The sequence below is a fragment of the Coloeus monedula genome (assembly GCF_965178545.1).
Source record: "Coloeus monedula genome assembly, chromosome: 6".
In the NCBI taxonomy this organism is placed as follows: Eukaryota; Metazoa; Chordata; class Aves; order Passeriformes; family Corvidae; genus Coloeus; species Coloeus monedula.
The window spans coordinates 47161122-47181091 of NC_138786.1; the positions used below are offsets into that span (position 1 = coordinate 47161122).

Sequence of the window (19970 nt, forward strand, 5' to 3'; positions counted from 1 at the left end):
TTGGCAGCAGCTCCAATGATAGTAAGCATATGATCAACTGTTTCCTCTCTCTTACGCTTTTGGAAAGGGTTCTCCAACTTTCAAAAGTTTTTAATCCCTCCTACACTTAAATATTAGAGGGAAACTGAAAGTTCAGTACCAAAAATGCCTTTAGAAAATGCAAAACATTGTGAAAAATTATGACAAGGCAGCAGGCACAAGATTTTCCTGCCACAAAGATGACACCTGATGTGTATTTGACAGCGTAAGTTTTATATCCAGTACTTGCAGCACGTTAGAAGAGGGATCGCACCTGTGTGTACTGAAGGCGAAGTCCCAGCCTAGCACTACACATGAACAGTAAGTTCTCAGGTTTTTCCTTTGATAATGGAACAATAAAAACTCATAATTGCTTCAAATATTTATTTCCATGGCAAAAATAGACTATAATATATTCATTTCACATATATTACATTCAGTAATACAAGCTTTTCTGTCTATGAAACACAATTTTACATTGTTTTACAAACCAATTTCAGTTTTACAAGAATTAAAGCTGGTTTGATTATACATTTTTACAGTATTGGTGGCAAGACAGCAAGAAATAGACATGTTAACCACTAGCTTAGTACTAGAAAATAATACTTCACGTTTGCTACTGTTTAAACAAAGTCCCATTTAAATCCTTGCATACTGGCTCAAGTGAAAGTTGAAGAAAATGGAGCCAGATCCTGTATTCCTCTGACACTAAGGACTCAGTCCTACAAAACTGCTGATAGGATTTCAAACGCCCATTTGCTTAAGTGAATGAAGAGATTTCAGCAGTGTGCAGGAGTGTACATACTTGATTTGCCACAAAAAGCCTCATGATTTCCATCCAAGTCCCCCCAGAAAAGCCACGAAGAGGACACGGAAGTTGGGTATTTCAAAGCAATTTAAGCAAGTATCTTTGTAAAGAGTGTACACACCTTGTCAGTCAGAATTATCCAGGATTAGCAAGGTGACAGACTGGAGGGTTTTACAGGGGTTTTCCCCATCAAACCCCTACCATTCTAAAAATTAATGGCATTTGCAATGTCTTTAAAGTATGTTAAAAGTCTCCTAATTTTACCTAAATATTTCCAAATGGAAAAACAGCATTTAATTCCCTTTATAAAAGTTAGGCACCTTTTGAAACTGTGCTCCTAAAATCAGTAATTTGGTAGTTTTGATTGCTGCATATCTAAACCAAAAGAACATTACAATATCTACAGACTCACTCTTTGACTTGCCACAGGCTGGATCTGTTGTAAACTCTGTTCATTAGATTCTTGACATTTGATTTCTATCTTCTTTCTCTAAATAGAGCTGAAGAATAGACTTCAACAAAACAAACACTCTGGAGGTTATTCTTCACCACTGAATGCAGCATCATGTGGCAAACAGCAAACAACAGAACCAAAGGCTACTTAGCAACAGCTTTTTGAAATGCTCATTGAAATTAACAAATCCTTTTTTTTGCAGACCAGTTAGACCTTAAAGTAACATGTGATGCTGATAGAGTGCACCAAGTTAGCTGGTCCCCAGCAAGATCATACTAAGAATTCTTTTTCTTTAACTTCTCTTTTTACAGACATGTTTGCAACAGCAGTTAAAAGTTTTAAGATCTTTTTCCCTTACCTTAGCACAGTATTACACTGTTTTAATGTCACTGTATTGCAAATGCTGCACTGCAACAGAACTTCTGAGTACATGGTAAATTCCACATTTCAAGAGTCTCATTGTTAGCCCAGCCTTAACTTGGTGCAACTCACACCAACTGTAAACACCTGGCTTCATTCAAAACAGAGTTAGACTTCTGCTTCATCTCACGTGCATCCATTAGAAATTATCACTGCAAAATTGCAAGTATGCCTATTCCCCCTGCATTTTGTATCTGTAAAACCAGAGACTGTGGTTTGAAAAATCTGACCTTTAATAAGTAAACAGAAATTGAGCTGACAGATTGCATCCAATACATTTGGAAAGGAAGATACGTAAAAATAACAGAGCCTCTGAAAAAATATTTGGAGTTTAAAAAACCACATTTTAAAAAGCCAGTAAAAATAACACCTATGACTACATATTCACTTACCCTACCATGCCATGAAAAACATACCATATGACTCAAACCCTACTAGCAGCTCTACTGTGGATACAAAACATTCCAAATCCTCCTCCAAATGCCTTCTGCCACTCCTCAAATCCTCACTCTCTATGTCCAAAATTTTGTACTTGCACAAGAGAATTTCTTTTGAACTCTCATCTACTTTTCCTTTGAATGCTGTACCTTCCTGTATGCACATTCCTGCTGCATTCTTTCGGTTAGTTCTTGTAATCTGTATTTAAATTTAAAGCAGACGTGAGTATTCGTGCTTCAAGGGCTCAAGCTCTCATTGGCAGTAAGCCCATTTTAATTCCTTCAGTATCATGAAGAACTGCAGGAATTTTGCATCTTGCAGGACTGGACTCTGGCTTTGCACAACTCTGCAGTATCGGAAAAAACCCCAACCCTAAACTCTAAAGCGCTGAGTTCTTAGTAACTGAAGCATTGATTCTTTTAAATTTGAACTATTGAAATATAGTAATGGGTTCACTATTTTTAAGTCCAGGGATTTAGTAATGCTATTGATATTAAAACTGAGGTCTCATTACACAGCTATGATAAACAACCCTGCAGTTCCCAAGTTTGGTCCAGAAGCCATTGAAATCTATGAGCCATTCAACTTTAACAGCTGCTCCAACACAAAATATGCAGCAGCAGCTTCAGATAGTCTTATTAAATTTAAAGGAGCCATTTTGGAGAAAATTTCTCCAAGTGTTGGCTGCTTCAAAAAGAGATACACAGGATTACAAGAGAAGCCAAAAGTAAAATGCCAAGAATCTTTTCCATTTTAGTAAAAATTTATTTTACTTTTATTTGTTATTACTGCCTTTTACTTTTTTTTCTAAATGTTGATGATAACTTAGAGCAGCTTTTCATCTGCAGAAATACAGGAACGCTGCCTTGGTCACCTGTTTTGAATTAAATGTATTTCTACGTATAAACCGTAGCACCCTGCACTTGTAGAGGTTGTTGTTCACTTGTGTGAAAGGTACTGCAATGAGAGAAATACTAAGGCATAAAACTTTTCCTGCTCTTCCTGGGGGACAGCAGAAAAGGAGAGCACTACTGTGCAGGCTGCAGAGGTTATGCAAAACTCCCCTGTGCACCTCAGAGCTTCTCCCTCACCGAACAGGGCCAGGAGGGACCTGCAGCCTAAAGCTAACCCAGCTAGGGCAGCGACATCTTTGTAATGGACAGGGCTCTGACTTTGCTTCTTAGAGAAGAGGTTTTAGCCCAAGACTACAAAGCTTCACTGGCCAAAAAACCCTCTCATCAGAACAACTAAGAAAGAAATCAAATATGCAGAAGTTCTACCTACAGTTTGTGTGTTCTTCTCCTGTCTCTCCATTTGATCCTAGAAAGCATCTTCTACCTAGTCCACAAAAGTCCACCACATCTGTCTCTTGACAGTATATAGCACCTTTATTTGTCCCTGAGAGCTCTGACATCCCTAGAGATCAGAATCATCTTTGCCATTTGCTGCAAGAATTCTTCATACAACTTTCCTTACTAAACAAACTCTGTTCAAATCTTGCATAATCATCTGATTTCATCCCCATAAAAACAGAAGCACATTTGGCAAAACTGGACAGGCTTTTAGAGAAATTTTGAGTTTTTGACAAATAGATCCACCTCTGACTCACACTGTGACTGGATTTGGACAGTGGATATTCTTGTAACATCCAACACTTCATGAAGCACCCAGCACAACTACATGTAAAAATGCATCCCTTTTCAAGGCTCAGAACAAAAGTGCTAAAAACTGAATTGTCTTTTATAAGTTAACTGAAAATCTAAACAATGGTTTAAAAAATAATTTTGTTACAGAAGGTTGCGAAGTTTAATTTCATTTGGTATCTTTAGAAGAGAAACTGCTCATTTTCAATGCTCACTCGGAGCCATATGCTTACATATAAAAGCAATCCTACAATTTTCAGTAGAAAAACTCACATAAAGTCAAGTCTAATAAGGTCAAGTTATTACTGCAAAAACAGACTGCTGATGGACAGAACTGGAAGCTGAAGGGGAGGAGGTAGCAGTGTTACGCTACAAAAACCAAGACTGACTACCAGATTTGAGCACAACCACCTCTAAAGGTGAACACAACTTCTTTTAGTAAAACAGAAAAATAAGCAAAAAGACACACATTTCCTCACCCACCTCATGTAATCCCACAAATACTGGATTAAATTGCTTGTTATAACTGCTCCTTTTAATGCCTTGCAGCTGGTGTTCTGTCCCAGAAGCTGCTGAACAGCTAAAAAACTGTTGCTTGAAGTTCTGGTTGCCCATTGTGTCATAAAAACTGCATCTATCAGGTTATGAAGATCACAGCACAGAGTTTAGAAATGGAAAAGGTACAAGCTACATTTTAGAGCCTGCCCTCCCATTCAAAAAGATTTCTGCAGATAGAAGTGAACTGTGGCAAAAATTAACAATGTTTTTAAAACACAGCATGATACAAATAGCTAAGTATGTTTTTTTCTTTCAATACTTCTGTCAACACAGATTAGTCAGATTGGTTTGTTTGCAAGATTTATATATTAAGAATCAGTCTTCCGTAACTGGTTTCCTCTGGACTTCCAGTTTTATATTTGGCAGTTAGTAATTCATGGGCATTTTATATAAGAACAACATTTATTTTCCCTAGTCTGAAATATTAAATCTAACTTACACTGAGAGTACAACAAATCGGACTGCTTCCAAGCAGACCTGAAAGCACCAGATCAATACCATGTACCTAAAAGTAACATATTTTGTATAAAATTGCATATTAGTACAATGTCATTTGGACCATGTGTTTAACTTCATGGAAGTAGCTTATTACAGAGGAAACTGAGGCAACCTATTTATAATTCTTAATTAATGTTTTGGAGAACACAAGTATTGATTTGAAGGGCGTTTAATAGTTTCCAAACCCTTGTTAGGGCTCAGAAAAATAACAATTTCAGCACTAATAAACCTGACTTTTAGTTTCATTTCATTTCACTAAGCAGGTATCAAGGGAAATGGACACTTAACCATGCCTGCAGACTGGTCTGCTATAGGGGGTTTTTAAAATTAAACCAGATATCTAAAAACTATAGCTCAATTTGGAACAGGGATTTTCAACTCAGCATCTCAAAACACTTGGAAAGGCAGCTAAAACCACACTGTCCCCATCTGAAAACCACAGAGGATTATTTAGGGATACTGTCATTTGATCAGCCCCATGGGACAAAATAGGAACTACAGTAGGCTGTACCTGCCTACTTCAGGTCCATGCCACAGCCATTGACTCAGCCACCTACACAGCTACTAAATTACCCACATCTCCAGTGTTTCCTCTAAAAGCTCTTCTTCTGCAAGCGTTCTCAAACACTCTTCATTGCAACGCTGCACAGCATTAGCAAAATCTGCTCTAGCACTAACAAAATAATCTGGAGGATTCTACAGAAACTTCCAATGCTTTAATGGCATTAACATTATGCCATTAACATTAACATTTTTTAAGGTCATCTTTGCACTGTGTAAACCAGCAATCATAGCTGCCACACCTCCTCCATTATGCTTCATACGATCATTTCCACTTCACCACTCTGCACCTTCCTACTCCCATTTTGGTTCTCTCACTTCATCAACTTAAAAAGCTCTTCCTAAAATAACAGGTTAGTAATGGTATATTACGAAATTAAACAATGCATGATTATAGTCTCTATATTTAGCTACATAAATAACAGAGAAAAAAAAAAGTGCTTAAAACATTTGCATCCACTTTGATTTCAGCCAGTAAAATCAAACTGTCCTCTAAATATATGAATAATACTGAATATGTACTTTCTCTCATCCATTTGTTTCCAGAAACCTTGTAGATACTTAAAATATTTTCCCCCTGCCTATTGCAGGTAAACTTGCCTCCTCTCAAATGAAAGTTATCAACAATTACCGTTATCTTGCACTTGTCTGTTCTATTACATGGCACTACAACTAACTACCAATAGCTTCCCTAGGACTTTCTGCTTGATTTTTCAAAAGTTGGTTCAAACATTGTCAGTCTTCTCCTCTGAAAATATTGTTCTGTTTAAAAAGTTTTCTGTTGTGGTGGTTCATTTTTTTTCAATTTAAACATCCCCAATATAAAAATAACTGTCCTTAAAGCAACAGCTTAAAATATCTAGGAGCTGCTAATTTTACTAAGTAAACCAGAGGAAACCAAAAGTTCATTTTAAAAAATATAGATGTATTGTTCTAAATATAAAATTGAAAGCAGAATGAAACTGCATAAGACCTTGACATTCCCAAGGGGCAGGTTTCTCACCCCATGTGCACCTACAGATTTTAGATTTTGCACAGTCAACAATTATGTTTTAAAACACAATGTTAGTAAAATTGTGCTATATACCTCCATTCCATAAGACACTTAATTTGCTCAGAGTAACAGCACTCTAAAGAATGTGTGCAAGTACTACAGACCAGTACAAGCAAAATCATTCCTTAATGCGACTGTGGCTGAACATGGTAAGAATTTAGTCCAGCGGAGATCCTGTTTAGCAGGGACTGTTACACTGACTCGCATTTAACAGTCTCATGGCAGCCCTAAAAGGTAACTCTGTGATTCATCACACAAAGAATGAGAGCAGTTCTGGACAACTCTGATTTTCTTTCTGTAAACTCTTGCAGAGTCCTTTAGGAAGTGGCAGGGGTTAGATAAGTCTAGAACTTTTGAGAAACTGAATGAGAACTCCATAGACGAAAGTGTACTGTGAAAGAGTCTGCACCATCATCATTCTCTGCTGCCTCAACATATCCAGCACTCGTGGGATGTCCAGCATCTGGAAGAAGAGAACAAAACATTACAAGTGACTGGGGCAAGGAAACTGGCTTGCACTTTCCCAGCAGGAGGTTCGGAGCAGTGCCTTGTGATCTAAGGGCAGAATCAGCTGTTCTGATTTCAGCTCTGACAATTATTGCCCATGCCTGCAGTATGGACTGCACTACACCACTGATCATCTGGGAAATATGCATAATGGTAAAGTCACCTATGTCTTCACAAACCTAATGGCTGAAAAAGTCTGTCACAGTGTTAGGAGAGGGATGCATAATGAAACAGTAAGTTTGTTGGGTTTCAGTTGACACATTATATTATTAATGAACATTTTACAGCTGTTCACTTCTGGCTAAAAGTTGATAGGACTGGTTTTATTCTATTAAAATACCACTCTGTCCTCTACTGAGGCTGATACTGCAAATACACTACACTTAGGAACAAAATAATAACAAGTACAGAGACTGGCTACAAAGCAGCCAGTTCTTGAATATTATCCATTCTAAGTAACGCAAGAAGCAGTAAAGTCAGGATGAAATCCTGAAATATGCTCAGTGGCCTAGGGCATACCTTGCTCCACTCAATGACTCAACATCTTAGGGAGTCAAGAATCCAAATGAGCATTCCAGTGCCTGGTGTGCATGTGGGCAGCTCTAGAAGATTATTAACTTCTGTTGAATTCCCAAGAGCTATTTCAAGCATAGTGGTAAGACCTCTCCCAAAGGCTGCTCAGATGAACAGCCGTAACATATTTTAGGCAGGTTATTTACTCTTCCACTACCTAGCATTACTTAAAGCACGAGAAAGAAAAAGAGCTCACCTCATTGTGTTCCAAGCACGCAATCATGATCTCTGCCAGTATGACCACTCCTGTCCGTCCCACACCTGCACTGCAGTGCACCAGCACAGGAGGATTAGAGCTTTTAGGGTCTGCTGTGCTGTTCGTGTGGCGCCGCACTGACTGTATCTCCTCCAAGTATGCTATTAAGTTCAACAAGATAAGAGTAATTAATTTAGGAGATGAAGCCCCATAAGCTATGCTATTATACTGTATGACCACCAGAAAAGCAGTGATTTAACAATCAACATGCTACAGAAAAATGATACATTGTACAAATCACAAGTCATACCCCAACCATAGCAATACAGATCTGCAAGGATCATCTAACTTTAGTAAGGATTTCCTTGGCTTCTTCCCCTATTCCTACTGAAGGCAGCTTGTGGCCATCTTGCTACTGCTGCAACATACACAAATGTGTAGTATGTGATGCAATTATGTTTTATTCTATATGGACTTCTGGTAAATTATTTGCTTTAGACAGAAGGAGTCACTTCAATAAACTGTCAGCTATATTCCTGCAAAAAATATAGTCCAGTATCTCTTGCTGGTGTGAAGAAACCTTTTCCAATGGAATGCTTGGCATTGTGTCAAAAGCTACTTCATATATAGCAGCCATTTTAGAAGGCATTAAAAAAACACCACACCCCAAAACAAAGCTATTAAATACAACTTACATAAAAATCCCTTTAAATCTTCTGGACAGCCATGCTCTGGCCAGTCAGTATACTGCAAATGCCAAACCGTTCTCTCCTGTCCTGTGAGAAGATGTTTAATCTTCAAACCTGTAGTTGCATAGCAGCCTGAGTCAGTACGGAATCGCGTGGTAATCTTAAATCTTCCATATGTCACAGTGTTGTGTCTTGAACCAAGACGTGGCCAGTATCTGAAGCTTTTTTCTCTCCCACTTTCCTTAAAAGTAAAACACTTGCTTAATAAGAAACCTAAGAACATCCATACAACTAAAGCTCCTGTAGTAACAACTGTATCTCTCCTCTGTTAAGTAGTACTAGAGTGTTATGGCCTCTTACTGAGAAAACCAACTTTCCAGCAGAAAGAGTTTGCAAATTTATTTCTCTGCCAAAGAAATCAAGACAGAAAGGGGTCATTAGAAACTTATCTTTGATCGGTCTATTTGTTGGAGCAAAGATCCTCTAACAGATTATAAAAAAAATCATTGTGGAATTTCTGGGAGAAACCTGACTCAATTTCTACTCACTTCCTCTGCCGTCACCATAGCTATGATTGCAATCCCTTGTTCCCAGATCATCTGCCAGAAATCCTGACATGTATTCTGCAAAGGGCCCTGCGTGGCAATGTAATCCCACTCTATGCCTCCAACAGAGATCTGTAAAAAGAAAGGCATTAGATGAGTAATTATTAAAACCCTTTCCCCAATTCTAAAGTCAGCCATTTGAAGACACACAAAATGAAAAAAGGCAGCAACACCACAGAAGTAAGCGCCCATTTTGAGTTTTATCTGCCCCATTTTTTAGCTGCATCTTGTCACATTAGATGCAGAAGAGACACAATTGTATAGGCTCATAGCTAAATAAATGTATTTTATATCATAAGCACCATGTAAAACTGAGAAAATGAAATTGTATTTCTCTTTTGTGAATTTAAGGTATTGTAGCAAATTCAGGTTTAGAGAAGCTTTCATACTCTGGTGCTGTAACTATTATTACAGTACTAGTTCTTACTTCCTGAAAAAATATTATCTTGTTTGAGAAGGGTCAGAAGATTCAGTCAACATTTGTGAATGAAGCAGAGAAACTACGATGCCATGTCGGTGTACAAACAGCTTTATTAAAAAAAGACAGCAACACAACTACGAGTGCTGCTTTGACAATCTCAACTCTTTTCAGAGAAAGCGTGAAGCCAACTGTAGTTGCACTTAAGGCAGGTCAATGTACTGAAAAATGAATTAACTGCCTTGAAAGTTCTTGAGGTCACCCTTCAAATTCTTCACTTTTAAACAGAACTTGAAGAGTTAAGGATGGGGAAAGAAGGCAACTGGTGGTTTTGAAAAAGCCAGTTTTCAACTGCCTGGTTCTGGCAGTTCCTCTAACCATCAAAAAAAGATTAAGCTGGGAGATTGCTCACTGCCCATTGTGGACACAGTCTGAGAGTACAGAAAAAGAAGAAGCAATTGACTGTCACTACAGCTCAAAAATATCACAGCCATTGCAGAGGATCCCAGTTTGTTTTAAACCTATTTGCCTCCTTAGCTCTGGGAAGAATGGGCATGCCTTCTGTTAGCAGCAATCCCCAGAGAGACAACACAGAAAGGACACAGATCAACACAGAAGCAAACTGCAGAAGATCCCTCCAATAATTAACCCTCCATTATTCTACATGATTAGGAAAACAGGTTCCTGCTTTCCCTGAAGAAACTTCTGGAGAAGAAGGGAAAGAGAGAGAGAAAGATTGAGGGATTATCACTTATCTTACCAAACCAAAATTGATAGCCAAACGCACTTTTAGTTACCACACAAACTGGGAAATATCTCTCCAAGAATATTGCTCTCACCTTGATATGAGATGCATTGATGTAACCCGTGTTATTTTCTTTGGTTGGGACCAGCTCTACTCTGGTATCATCATAAGGAAGGACGTCCTGGAACCGGTTTCTCTCGGCGTTTTCAGGCAGCCGAGCTATTGAGCACTCACCATCCATCAGCCTTTTCTTGTGAATGCGCTCGTACTCCGTGAACACCATCCCCTGCTCCAACCGCTGTTCCAGAATCTTGCACTGAAAGAACACAGATAACCATACAAGGTCACATCCTAAGGTGAGTCTATTTTAACAGAGAATTCATGAAGGATAAAATGTATGTATTTTCTTCTCCTACATACTTCTTCAATGCTTTTCCAGCTGTTAATGTTTCCACAAACATACCAGAATAAATTAGAGGCAACCCTAACCAGGAGGAATTTTGTTCAAGTGAAAACTAAGCAGCCTGTTAGACTTAATCATTAGGTCACAAAGACCTATGTGGATACTGCTTGTAAACGAAAAATTAGTTCATAGCTTCTGTAAAGACAGCCCAGCTGAGGGGAAAAAAACTGGCCAAGCAGACAGCTGTGCCATACTGCATACTGCCTCAAATACCTTTGATCCACCTGCTCCATACAGCATGCTAGGTGACATCATTTGAAAGGTCTCCTTTAACCTTACAATAATAAAAGCCCCTCAAAATAATAATAAAAAACCCCACAAACTTAATTGTTTGGATGGAGAAAAACTAAACTTTGCTTACAGCAGGGAAGCTGCCTTAGAATGTGTTGCTGCAGTTCAGGTATAAACCTGAATATTAGAATTTTTCTAATAGTATAATCCAATCTTTTTCATTTAATAAACTGCTCCCCCCTCCCCTTTACCCTTTTGAAACCAAGTTGTTTCTAAATCATAAGACGCTTCTGGAATTTCTGCATCTCTTTGCCAACAATAATTAGAGGAATAATATGTAGGATGTCAGCCAGAAAATTTCATCTATGTCACATGCCCCCAGATTCTTACAGCAACTGTGCTGTGGTATCAGGTCATAGAAGTGTCTTTTATCAAGTAAGTATGCCAAATGTTGCAGAGGAAGGTGTAAACTTCCATCATATGCAATTTGCACACCAATACATCAACTGTACAAACTCCTTTATTATCTTTAGGCTAAATTCACATATTTAAACTGATAACATGAAGCTGAGCAATGAAACAGGCACTGAATCAACACTAAATTAATCTTCTAAAGTATCTGCACTCTGGACTTCCTTTTATGTCACAGTTGTACTTTGCATTGCGTCTTCTCAACTGTTTTAGGAACTACTCCCATTTCATGGTATTTATTCTACCTCTATGTGACTGCCTGAAGAGAAAGTGTAGTGACTCTGAAAAGTATGACTTTTTCATAACTTGACTTATGGTTTCCTCTTTGCCACAATGCTTTGGGCAGAGCTAGCTGGATACAAACACAGCTGAATCCAGTAAAGGTCAAGCCAGAAAGAGATGATGGCTCTAGGTAAGAGGAAATAACTGACACAGGTACTAAACCTGTATTTCAGTAATACAATTTTAATTTTTGTCCCTTAGCATCTTAAGCAATGTACATGTAGTTCAACCCAATTTTTACTGAGTGACTTGCAATTAATTTTCTTGGCCTGTGCATTTAAACTGCAGCAGGTGAGAGCAGGACTATTCCTTCAGGTTCGAATCCCTAGATTAGATCTCTAGTGACTAGCAACAAAATCGAGCTAGAGAGGGTCTGCAGCTGGGGATGCCCAGCCACGCTCAGAATCTGATTCTATAGAGACCACTGGTTGCAGAATGGGCAATAATCACTGTAGAATTTGGTTCATCTATTTGCTCTGGTCAGATGTGTGATGGCAGCACTGTTCTTTGTAGCCCATCACAGCCTGAATATTGACTGTATTTCACTTTCCTGCACTTCTTTAATGATATATGCGACAGGCTGAAGCAGATTTACTGATGTTTTTTATCCTGACACAAGCCAATGGAGTCTTACATTTCTCAAATAATGATCCTCAAATTCTACAACCTGATGTCCTCTCATTGATCTGACATCTTTTACTGAGATTAAAATTTCAGAAGACCAAACAAGTTCCATCTACATTTTATAGGCTCCACCTAAATACAATCTGCACAAGTTTTACTCTGGGGATGCAATTTAACTGCAAAACCTACTCTAAACACCATATAAATTACTAATAATTATGACTAAAATCAATCTCACACTCAGAATTGTAGGTTTCACACCTTTTCACTCTGGAAAACCCTAAATTAAGAAACAAAATAGGAAGAGTTGCATAAAAATGTATCAGCACATACTAGTTAATTAGCTTCCTGTATGTTCAAAGGGTAAACTGTAGTTGAAACACTGTCACCCTAAAGAAAAATCTGAGTTACGCACAGTATTTCTAGCAATGACTTGTCAGTCAGAAATATTTTTCTTTGTTTCTATTCTCAGCATTTGAGTTGCCTTAATATGAAGCATTTTAAAGTCAATAAAAAATATCATTCATAATACTGTAATTTTGAAAAATTGCTAGTGTAAATCAAACATTAAAAAACTACAACATACTCGTTCATCATTTGTTGCTCTTGTTGACTCTTCCTTCCCCTCATCTGGCAGAGGCATTCTAGTCAATGCCAGTCCATTTAGGGCAGCTAGCTTCAGAGGCCCCATTTTTTTTGCATCATTTTTATTCTTTTTCATACCCTGCAAAAGAAAAGCTAAAACTTGTAAATAATCTTAAATAGCTGATTATGTTACAAAGCAGAAACCAAATGAGTTTAGCTAAGCAAAGGATACTTCTCTGGCCCCTTCTTCGAACAGCTCTGACCTTTTCCTTTGAGAAGCACTGCAGTGACAGATTAGGGTGGTGGGACTACATTCCTCCAAGGACACAACACAAGTCTGTCTTCATTCCAGACTGGTTAATGAAACTGCATGAGAATGACAAATATTGTTCTCTACAAAGCTCATGACTGAGGGCGTGAGGTGGCCGCTCTGGATAATTAACATTCTTGAACAGACCTGGGATCACTTCCCAAAACCAATAATACATAAAAATGATTCCTTACTAGACTATTCAGTTTTCAGGCACTTTTCTTCCCTACAATCAAGCAATGATCATATACCTTTAAGATATTTGAATATAGTTAAATATTTTACTAAGTTTGCAACAAACTTGACATACAAAACATGAACACAGAACTGCAGACAGATTTGACTCCTGCACAAGGCCATGAGTCTAAATTATGGAATTACCATTCATTATTTGAGAAAAATATCAAAGGGGGATTTCTATGAAAGAATTAATTTAAATTATTCTTTTAAAAAGAGTAAGAGAAAATTTCATCATTCCTGCAGTCACTTAGTTGTTAACAAAAATACACTGAAAATATGAGTGCACATGCTGCTTGAATGATAATCAATGCTTTCAAAAGTTAAATGGTGGTAAGATATAGGAAGACAAAGCTAAGAAGATGAGACTGCATTTAAAAGTGAAGTGAACACAAATACAACAATAAAAGTTCGCTGAAAAGCAAAATGTGCAAGCATTGGTAGGGGCCAGCTTTGTAACTAGGATATTCATCTCAGTTATGAATACAGAAAGGTAATATGCAACAACACTCAAATGTTTCTGAACTACAAACTATGTTACTGAACACTCTCAATGAAAAAGTTCTAATATTAATTTAATTTAAAGGTTGACAAGAATATCTACATGATTGTCAAAAGGAAAAGCAGGGTATGATTTTGGTAGACACATTGTTGTCTGAAAATGTATCTTTTGGAGAACAAATACTAAGTAACTATCTAAATGTGAACACAAGGAGAACGGTATCACATTTTTTTCCTATATCCACATTAAAAAAACAGAAGGAAGAAGACGTAGAAAAACATACACAATTATAAATTGAATTTAAGCTGATGGAGGTTTGTTTCATAGTGTTCAGCTCCATGTATAGCGTATCTGACAGACAAAAACTTGTGAGAGCAGGAACTATTTCAACACATAGTTTTGCATAGGTTAGCTTTTGCAGCATCAGCTGTACATTACCACAGCAGTACAAGTTATATAGTACTACCTCTGCAGTCCAATTTGTGCAGAAAATTATTTGACACTCAGGTATCAATCAATTTCAAAAGGCAAAATAATAATAAAAAATGGTCTTCCTCTATTAGCACCTGAGATCTGCCACAAGCTACTAAAACTGAACAAAAGTCTAAAACAAAGTGGGCACTTAGGAGTGCCAGTAAAACTGTACAGTCCACATAGACCTTGATGTTTCTATGAGGTGGGAATTACAGGAAAGGTGAAACTTGCAGTTTTTCACTATTTATGGCATCATAAGATTGGAGTAGGAGAAAGAGACATGATAAGCAAGAAATACCTTTAGTGGGATAAAAACAGCTTGAAGAGAAAGCAAAAGGGAAAGGATATGAAAAAGGAAAGGCATGGAGTAAAGAAGAGAATGCAAGGAAAGAATTTGTTCCTTAAGGTGTCAGGTTCCCTCTTAGATCAGAAGAAGCGGGCAAACAAATTTTTTAAAAAGTAAACATTCTGGCTACCTATGATTTTTCAGTGAGAAGATGAGAAAGTTGAATGGAAAGAGTTGCTTCTGCTCCAGATAAGAAATACGGCCGAATAGGGATCTAGAACTGACTTTAAATTAGCTCATTCTAAAGCTCCTAGCCAGGTTAGGTTTCCAGATGGATAAAGACTGCACAGCTGGATTTGCGTGGGAGGACAATACAAACAGAACTCAAACATGACAAGAAGGGGATAAAAGATAGCTAAGCACAGTTAATCAGGGAAACACAGAAAAATAAAGGTCAAGCTTAAGGTAGCTTTTAATTAATATATTTTAAAAGCATCTCAGGTTGATTAAAAGAACCCCAAATCTCAAACAAAAATCCCAATCAACTGCTACAGACAACCCGAAACAAGAGAAATAGTATCCACTTACACCTAGGGGGGGAAGGCCTTCCACAATATTCTTCTTCCCAGACAAAAGATCGGACACAGGTCTCTTCTTTACTGAATCTTTCCTTACTCTGTATCTCCCTGATGTTGTAAGATCAGATTCTGACATAGATGGAGTAAGCAGTCCTTCCCCTCTTCTCTGTACCTGGCTTTCTACTAGTAAATGAACAGGGCTCATATCTTTCATTCTCTTTTCTGCCTCTGTAATATGTAATTTAGGCTCAAGAATATGCAAAGGGCCAGCAGATGAAGCAACAGAACTATAAGGGTAGTTTAGTACTGAATCATGAGAATAACCTCCCATAACAGATGAAAGTTGGGTTTGATCTTCAGGAAGAGGAGAAAGACTTGTACTGGCCTTGTTCTCTTCTTCAAATTCTTCTTCTTCCTCACTACTGTGAATCAGCATAGTGGCATCTGAAAGGGTTTTCTTGTGATCACAGTTCACACATTCTTCTTGCTCACCTTCTTTTTGCTTCATTCTCTCCAGCAGAATGTTGGGCTGTGACCCTTCTGAGATAACTCTTGGAAGAGCCACATCTGCTGCAGAAGCTGACATGGTCCTTTCTTTAATTCTTATTCCTTCAAAGCTGGGAGTCAAGCCTGCTATTTCAATACTGTTCCTTTTCTGCAGCTGAGCATGGCGTGCTGATGTTAGAGGTTCACTGACCTCCTGAAGAGAATGTGCCACAGGCAGGCTGTCTTCCTGAAATGTCTGGACAGAATGGTGCACTCTCCTTGTGATGAGATCTGGATTGCTGCTGCTGATGTAGATATGTCGTGAAAGGTCTGGAGTACTATTTGCAGGTCTTGGGTATGGGTATGGGGGAGGTGGTCGATAGACTTGAGTCTTCATTATATTTGGTGCTGGATAATCCTGAGCCTGGAGCTGCACATTTGTCAACTCAGGCACACTGACTGCCCCAACAACTGGGCGCTTTTCAGCGGGATAGGGATAGGGGGATTGGCTATGAAAGCTGTAGTTCAGGTTAAATGGATAATGGTTAGACTGTGGGGCAGCAAAGTGGGCATGTTCTCGAATTTCAGGCTGACTGTAAACTAAGGCATCAGGCCTGCTGTAAGCATATGAGTTGCTGATGTTAAGATTTCTCATTGAATGACTCTGCCTATCTGTATGCACCATCCCCCTGTTGAGCTGTCTCATCACAGTCTCATAGTCTGGCGTGGGACGATAAGAAGGTGGTATTAGTGCACTGTGTCTGTGTGATGGGACATAATCAGTTCTGAGGACATCACTTCCAGTAATGCTTGGATTAGAGGACATGGGGGACGGCTGCAAATAATGCTGTGGATTGTTCAAGGAGTTTGTGCTGTGTGCACTATAGACACTCCCATTGCGGATCCGACCACTGTAGTCATGAGGGGTTCTATCCAAGCTAGTCTGAGAGTGACAGTAGTATCCATTCTGATTGTTCACAAAGAGGTTATCTGAAAGTAAAGTTTAAGAACAATCTTTATGTCCAGGACATCAAACAAATTTATCCTCTATTAAGATGTAGCTAAGGCAGTGTTTGAGATTTTCAAAACCTCAATTATTCTAAGCTATGTATTGAAATGGGAAGGGGAAAAATCCCAAACCAAAACCCCGGATTTTCTTATTTTTGTTGATACCCAAGGTATATATACCAGAATAACCTACTATATTTATTTCAATGATGCAAACCCCCATGGGAAAACACTGTCTATTTAAGAATTATTTTCTTCTGTTTAGGAGAGGTTTCCTAAGTTTCAGTCCAAGATTCAAAAAGGACATATCAATCTTAAACCACATCACTGAAAAAAATAATGTCTACACCAGGTTTTGCACTAATGTAAACAGCTTGAACAGCAAAGAAAGAAAAAAAAAAAAAAAACTCAACAAAAAACAGAACAAAACAAAACAACCCCACCAAAACCATAAAAACAGTCCCATAACAACCAAACAGAAACCCTTGCTCTTCTCTCTTCTACTCCTTCAGGGCACATGTAGATCTAGTACCACAAGACCCCAAAAAAAAAAACCAAATTAACTTTTCTCCAGAAATTTTGGAGACAGTTTAAACTACCACCATATATTTTTCACACATTAACATATACCTACTCTGATGGGTGAGAAAATGATCTAACAGTTCATACATCCAAGACACATTTAATAATTTCATTACTACTTCATTGGATGTACAATTTGCCAGTCCCCAGAAGAGAACAATTCAGCCATTGCTGTAGATGCCTTCAATGATTTAACTTCTTGGGTTCACCAAAATAATTGCCACGCTTATGTTAGTGAATTTGCTGACAATCAAAAATCATTTCATGGAAAAGATCTTCAAAAATTGCACTTGTGCTTGTAGTAGCAAGTACCCAACAATACTTCCAACACTAAACCGGAAAGAATTCAGCTACATTCTGAATGTAGCTGAATACCTGAATTTCATGAAGACATGTGGCTGAAATACCTGTATTTCATGAAGACCTGTGTAACTCTGCTTAGATAGAAAATGTGCATATTCCCTTCCCAGTGAGCTGGCTTCTAAGAGTACTATTTATCCAGCAGATTTGTAGGTCTGGAAAGTTCCTATCAAACTTCAGGAGACTTTGCAAAAGATTAGATTCAGCCCTTCAGGGCAGCAACTTTGTTAATTAAAGACACAATGTGTAACAATCAAAATGATGAGGGAAAGCAGCCATGACTCAGCTGTAGACCACTAAGATAAGGAGTCTACATTGCTTGAGAATATTAGCTAGGGTTTGCTTGGTTTTTTTTCTTTCTTTGTTTCAGTATAATATATACCAAGTCCATAACCTGCCTTAGCCTTTGAATTCCTCAACACCTTGCGGTCTAGCAAACTTAGACAAATGTCCCTCTTCCTGAATTCTGGATTTACTTTTTTAAAAAAAAATTTTAGCTGTGTGAATTGTCTGGGGGCAATCTCTTTGCAGCTATTAAGACCAATATTGACAAGGATCTCACAATGCCATACCAGCTTGATACATGAACCAAAAAAAGCAATAGTCAGCTTAAACTCACAGAAGACACCTCAATCTACAGTTGCTGCATATGCTGTCCTAACTGGCATTGCTCATCTCCCATAGGAGAGGATATGGAGGAGGAACAGTGGAAGAAACTGCAGTTGTTTAGCCCGGAGAAAAAGAGGCTCAGGGAGGACCTTATTGCTCTCTACAACTACCTGAAAAAAGGTTGTAGTGAGGTGTGTTTGCGTCCTCCCAGGTAACAAGCAGCAGGACAAGAGGGAATGGCCTCAAGTTGCAACAGGGGAGGTTTAGATAGGATATTAGGAAATTTCGTCTTGGAAAGGCTGGTCAAGCATTGGAACCGGTTTGTCCAGAGAAGTGGTGGAGTCACCATCCCTGGAGGTATTTAACAGACATGTAGATGTGGCACCTGGGGACATGGTTTAGTGGTGGATTTGACAGTGCTGTGCTGATGCTTGGACTTGATGATCTTAAAGGTCTTTTCCAACCTAAACAATTCTGTGATTCCACGACTGTATTTCACATTAGCCTATGTGTCTAGAGTAGCAGCAAGCACTTCAATGACTGTTCTAGTACAAACCTATCCCATGTTCACCTATTAATTTATTCAGCTCTAGCTGAAGTAGCTACAAATACAAATTATAGCTTTTACTTTCTAAAGCTGTGTAGTGTGGCCAGGGATTTAATGAACTTACCTTGGGAAGATGCATATGGTTCAGTATAATGACCATTGTAATGCAGTTGAGGTGGTGGAGGCATCATATAAGGCTGAGGCTTAGGCTAAGAAAGCAAACATCTTACTGTTACTTAAAAACTGATTATTCTTTTTAAAAATAATTCTTGAAGTTTTTTTTAATATATAACATATACCATTATATATACATGTAACAATGTATGTATTATATATAACATTACACACATCATAGTAATATGCATTATGTTTTATATGTGTATAATATTACAAATAAACACAAACAAAGCCTTAGTCTTAAACCATGTCTCTGAATCTGCAATGTAAGTTTCTCCTTTGAGATCATACAAAAAATAATTTAAAAAACAGGAAGAAAACCTGGAAATCATACACCACTAACCCAAGACTGTATCTTGCCATCTGACATCTAGGAGAGTGTCCTAGAGACAGTATTCAAACTGAAAATGGAAGTGTTTAAAATATTTTTCATTGCAATTATTTTAATTCCACAATTTAGATATTACACAGCAGCTCTTCCTACAAGTCACAAACAGTTCCTCACATACTACACTCATCTTTTTCACTACTAATTTTATTTCACTGAAAGGGACCAATGTTTGGTTCAAAGTCAACTGAAATCCATATAAAAGCAAACATAAAGCTATTTGCTTTCCTTACCATGGACATCCTGGATGAAGATCGTCTTCTAACAGGATTCACTGTAACGGGCTGAGTTTGTCTATAGAAGAAATTTTATGGTAAAAAATTATTTTTAACAATAGCAAGACCTATTTCAAATATCAGAAAACACTCCCAAGTTCAATTAAAAATTGAACATTTTGAACTCTACATTTCTTGGAGCCAAGCCTGTGTTAGTCTTTACAGCAGTCTCAAAAGAGCTGTGTGCATTAGCCACCATCACAAAGCAAAAATCAAAAATCCAAGATCAAAATACCGTAGTTAGTTCTTTGAACCCCACATAAAATCGCCTGTTCTACAAGTCAGACATAAAATTGTTTAGGGACTGTAA

General features: G+C 38.0%; 1 protein-coding gene across 5 annotated transcripts in view; it reads right to left on the reverse strand.

The window, feature by feature from the left end:
- Positions 1-396: 396 nt before the first annotated feature.
- Positions 397-19970, reverse strand: part of PTPN21 (protein tyrosine phosphatase non-receptor type 21) — a 46216-nt gene continuing 26642 nt past the window's right edge. For 4 of the 5 annotated variants that reach the window (XM_082284016.1, XM_082284018.1, XM_082284015.1 and 1 more), the window contains 9 exons: positions 19619-19679; positions 18945-19029; positions 15239-16704; positions 12843-12980; positions 10280-10501; positions 8966-9094; positions 8424-8658; positions 7729-7889; positions 397-6915 (listed from right to left, as the gene is read on the reverse strand). In XM_082284016.1, the coding sequence (XP_082140142.1) occupies positions 6787-6915; positions 7729-7889; positions 8424-8658; positions 8966-9094; positions 10280-10501; positions 12843-12980; positions 15239-16704; positions 18945-19029; positions 19619-19679 (2626 nt within the window). In that variant the 3' untranslated portion in view covers positions 397-6786. The remainder of the gene's footprint in view (positions 6916-7728; positions 7890-8423; positions 8659-8965; positions 9095-10279; positions 10502-12842; positions 12981-15238; positions 16705-18944; positions 19030-19618; positions 19680-19970) is intronic. The other variant, XM_082284019.1, reaches the window with a different exon arrangement.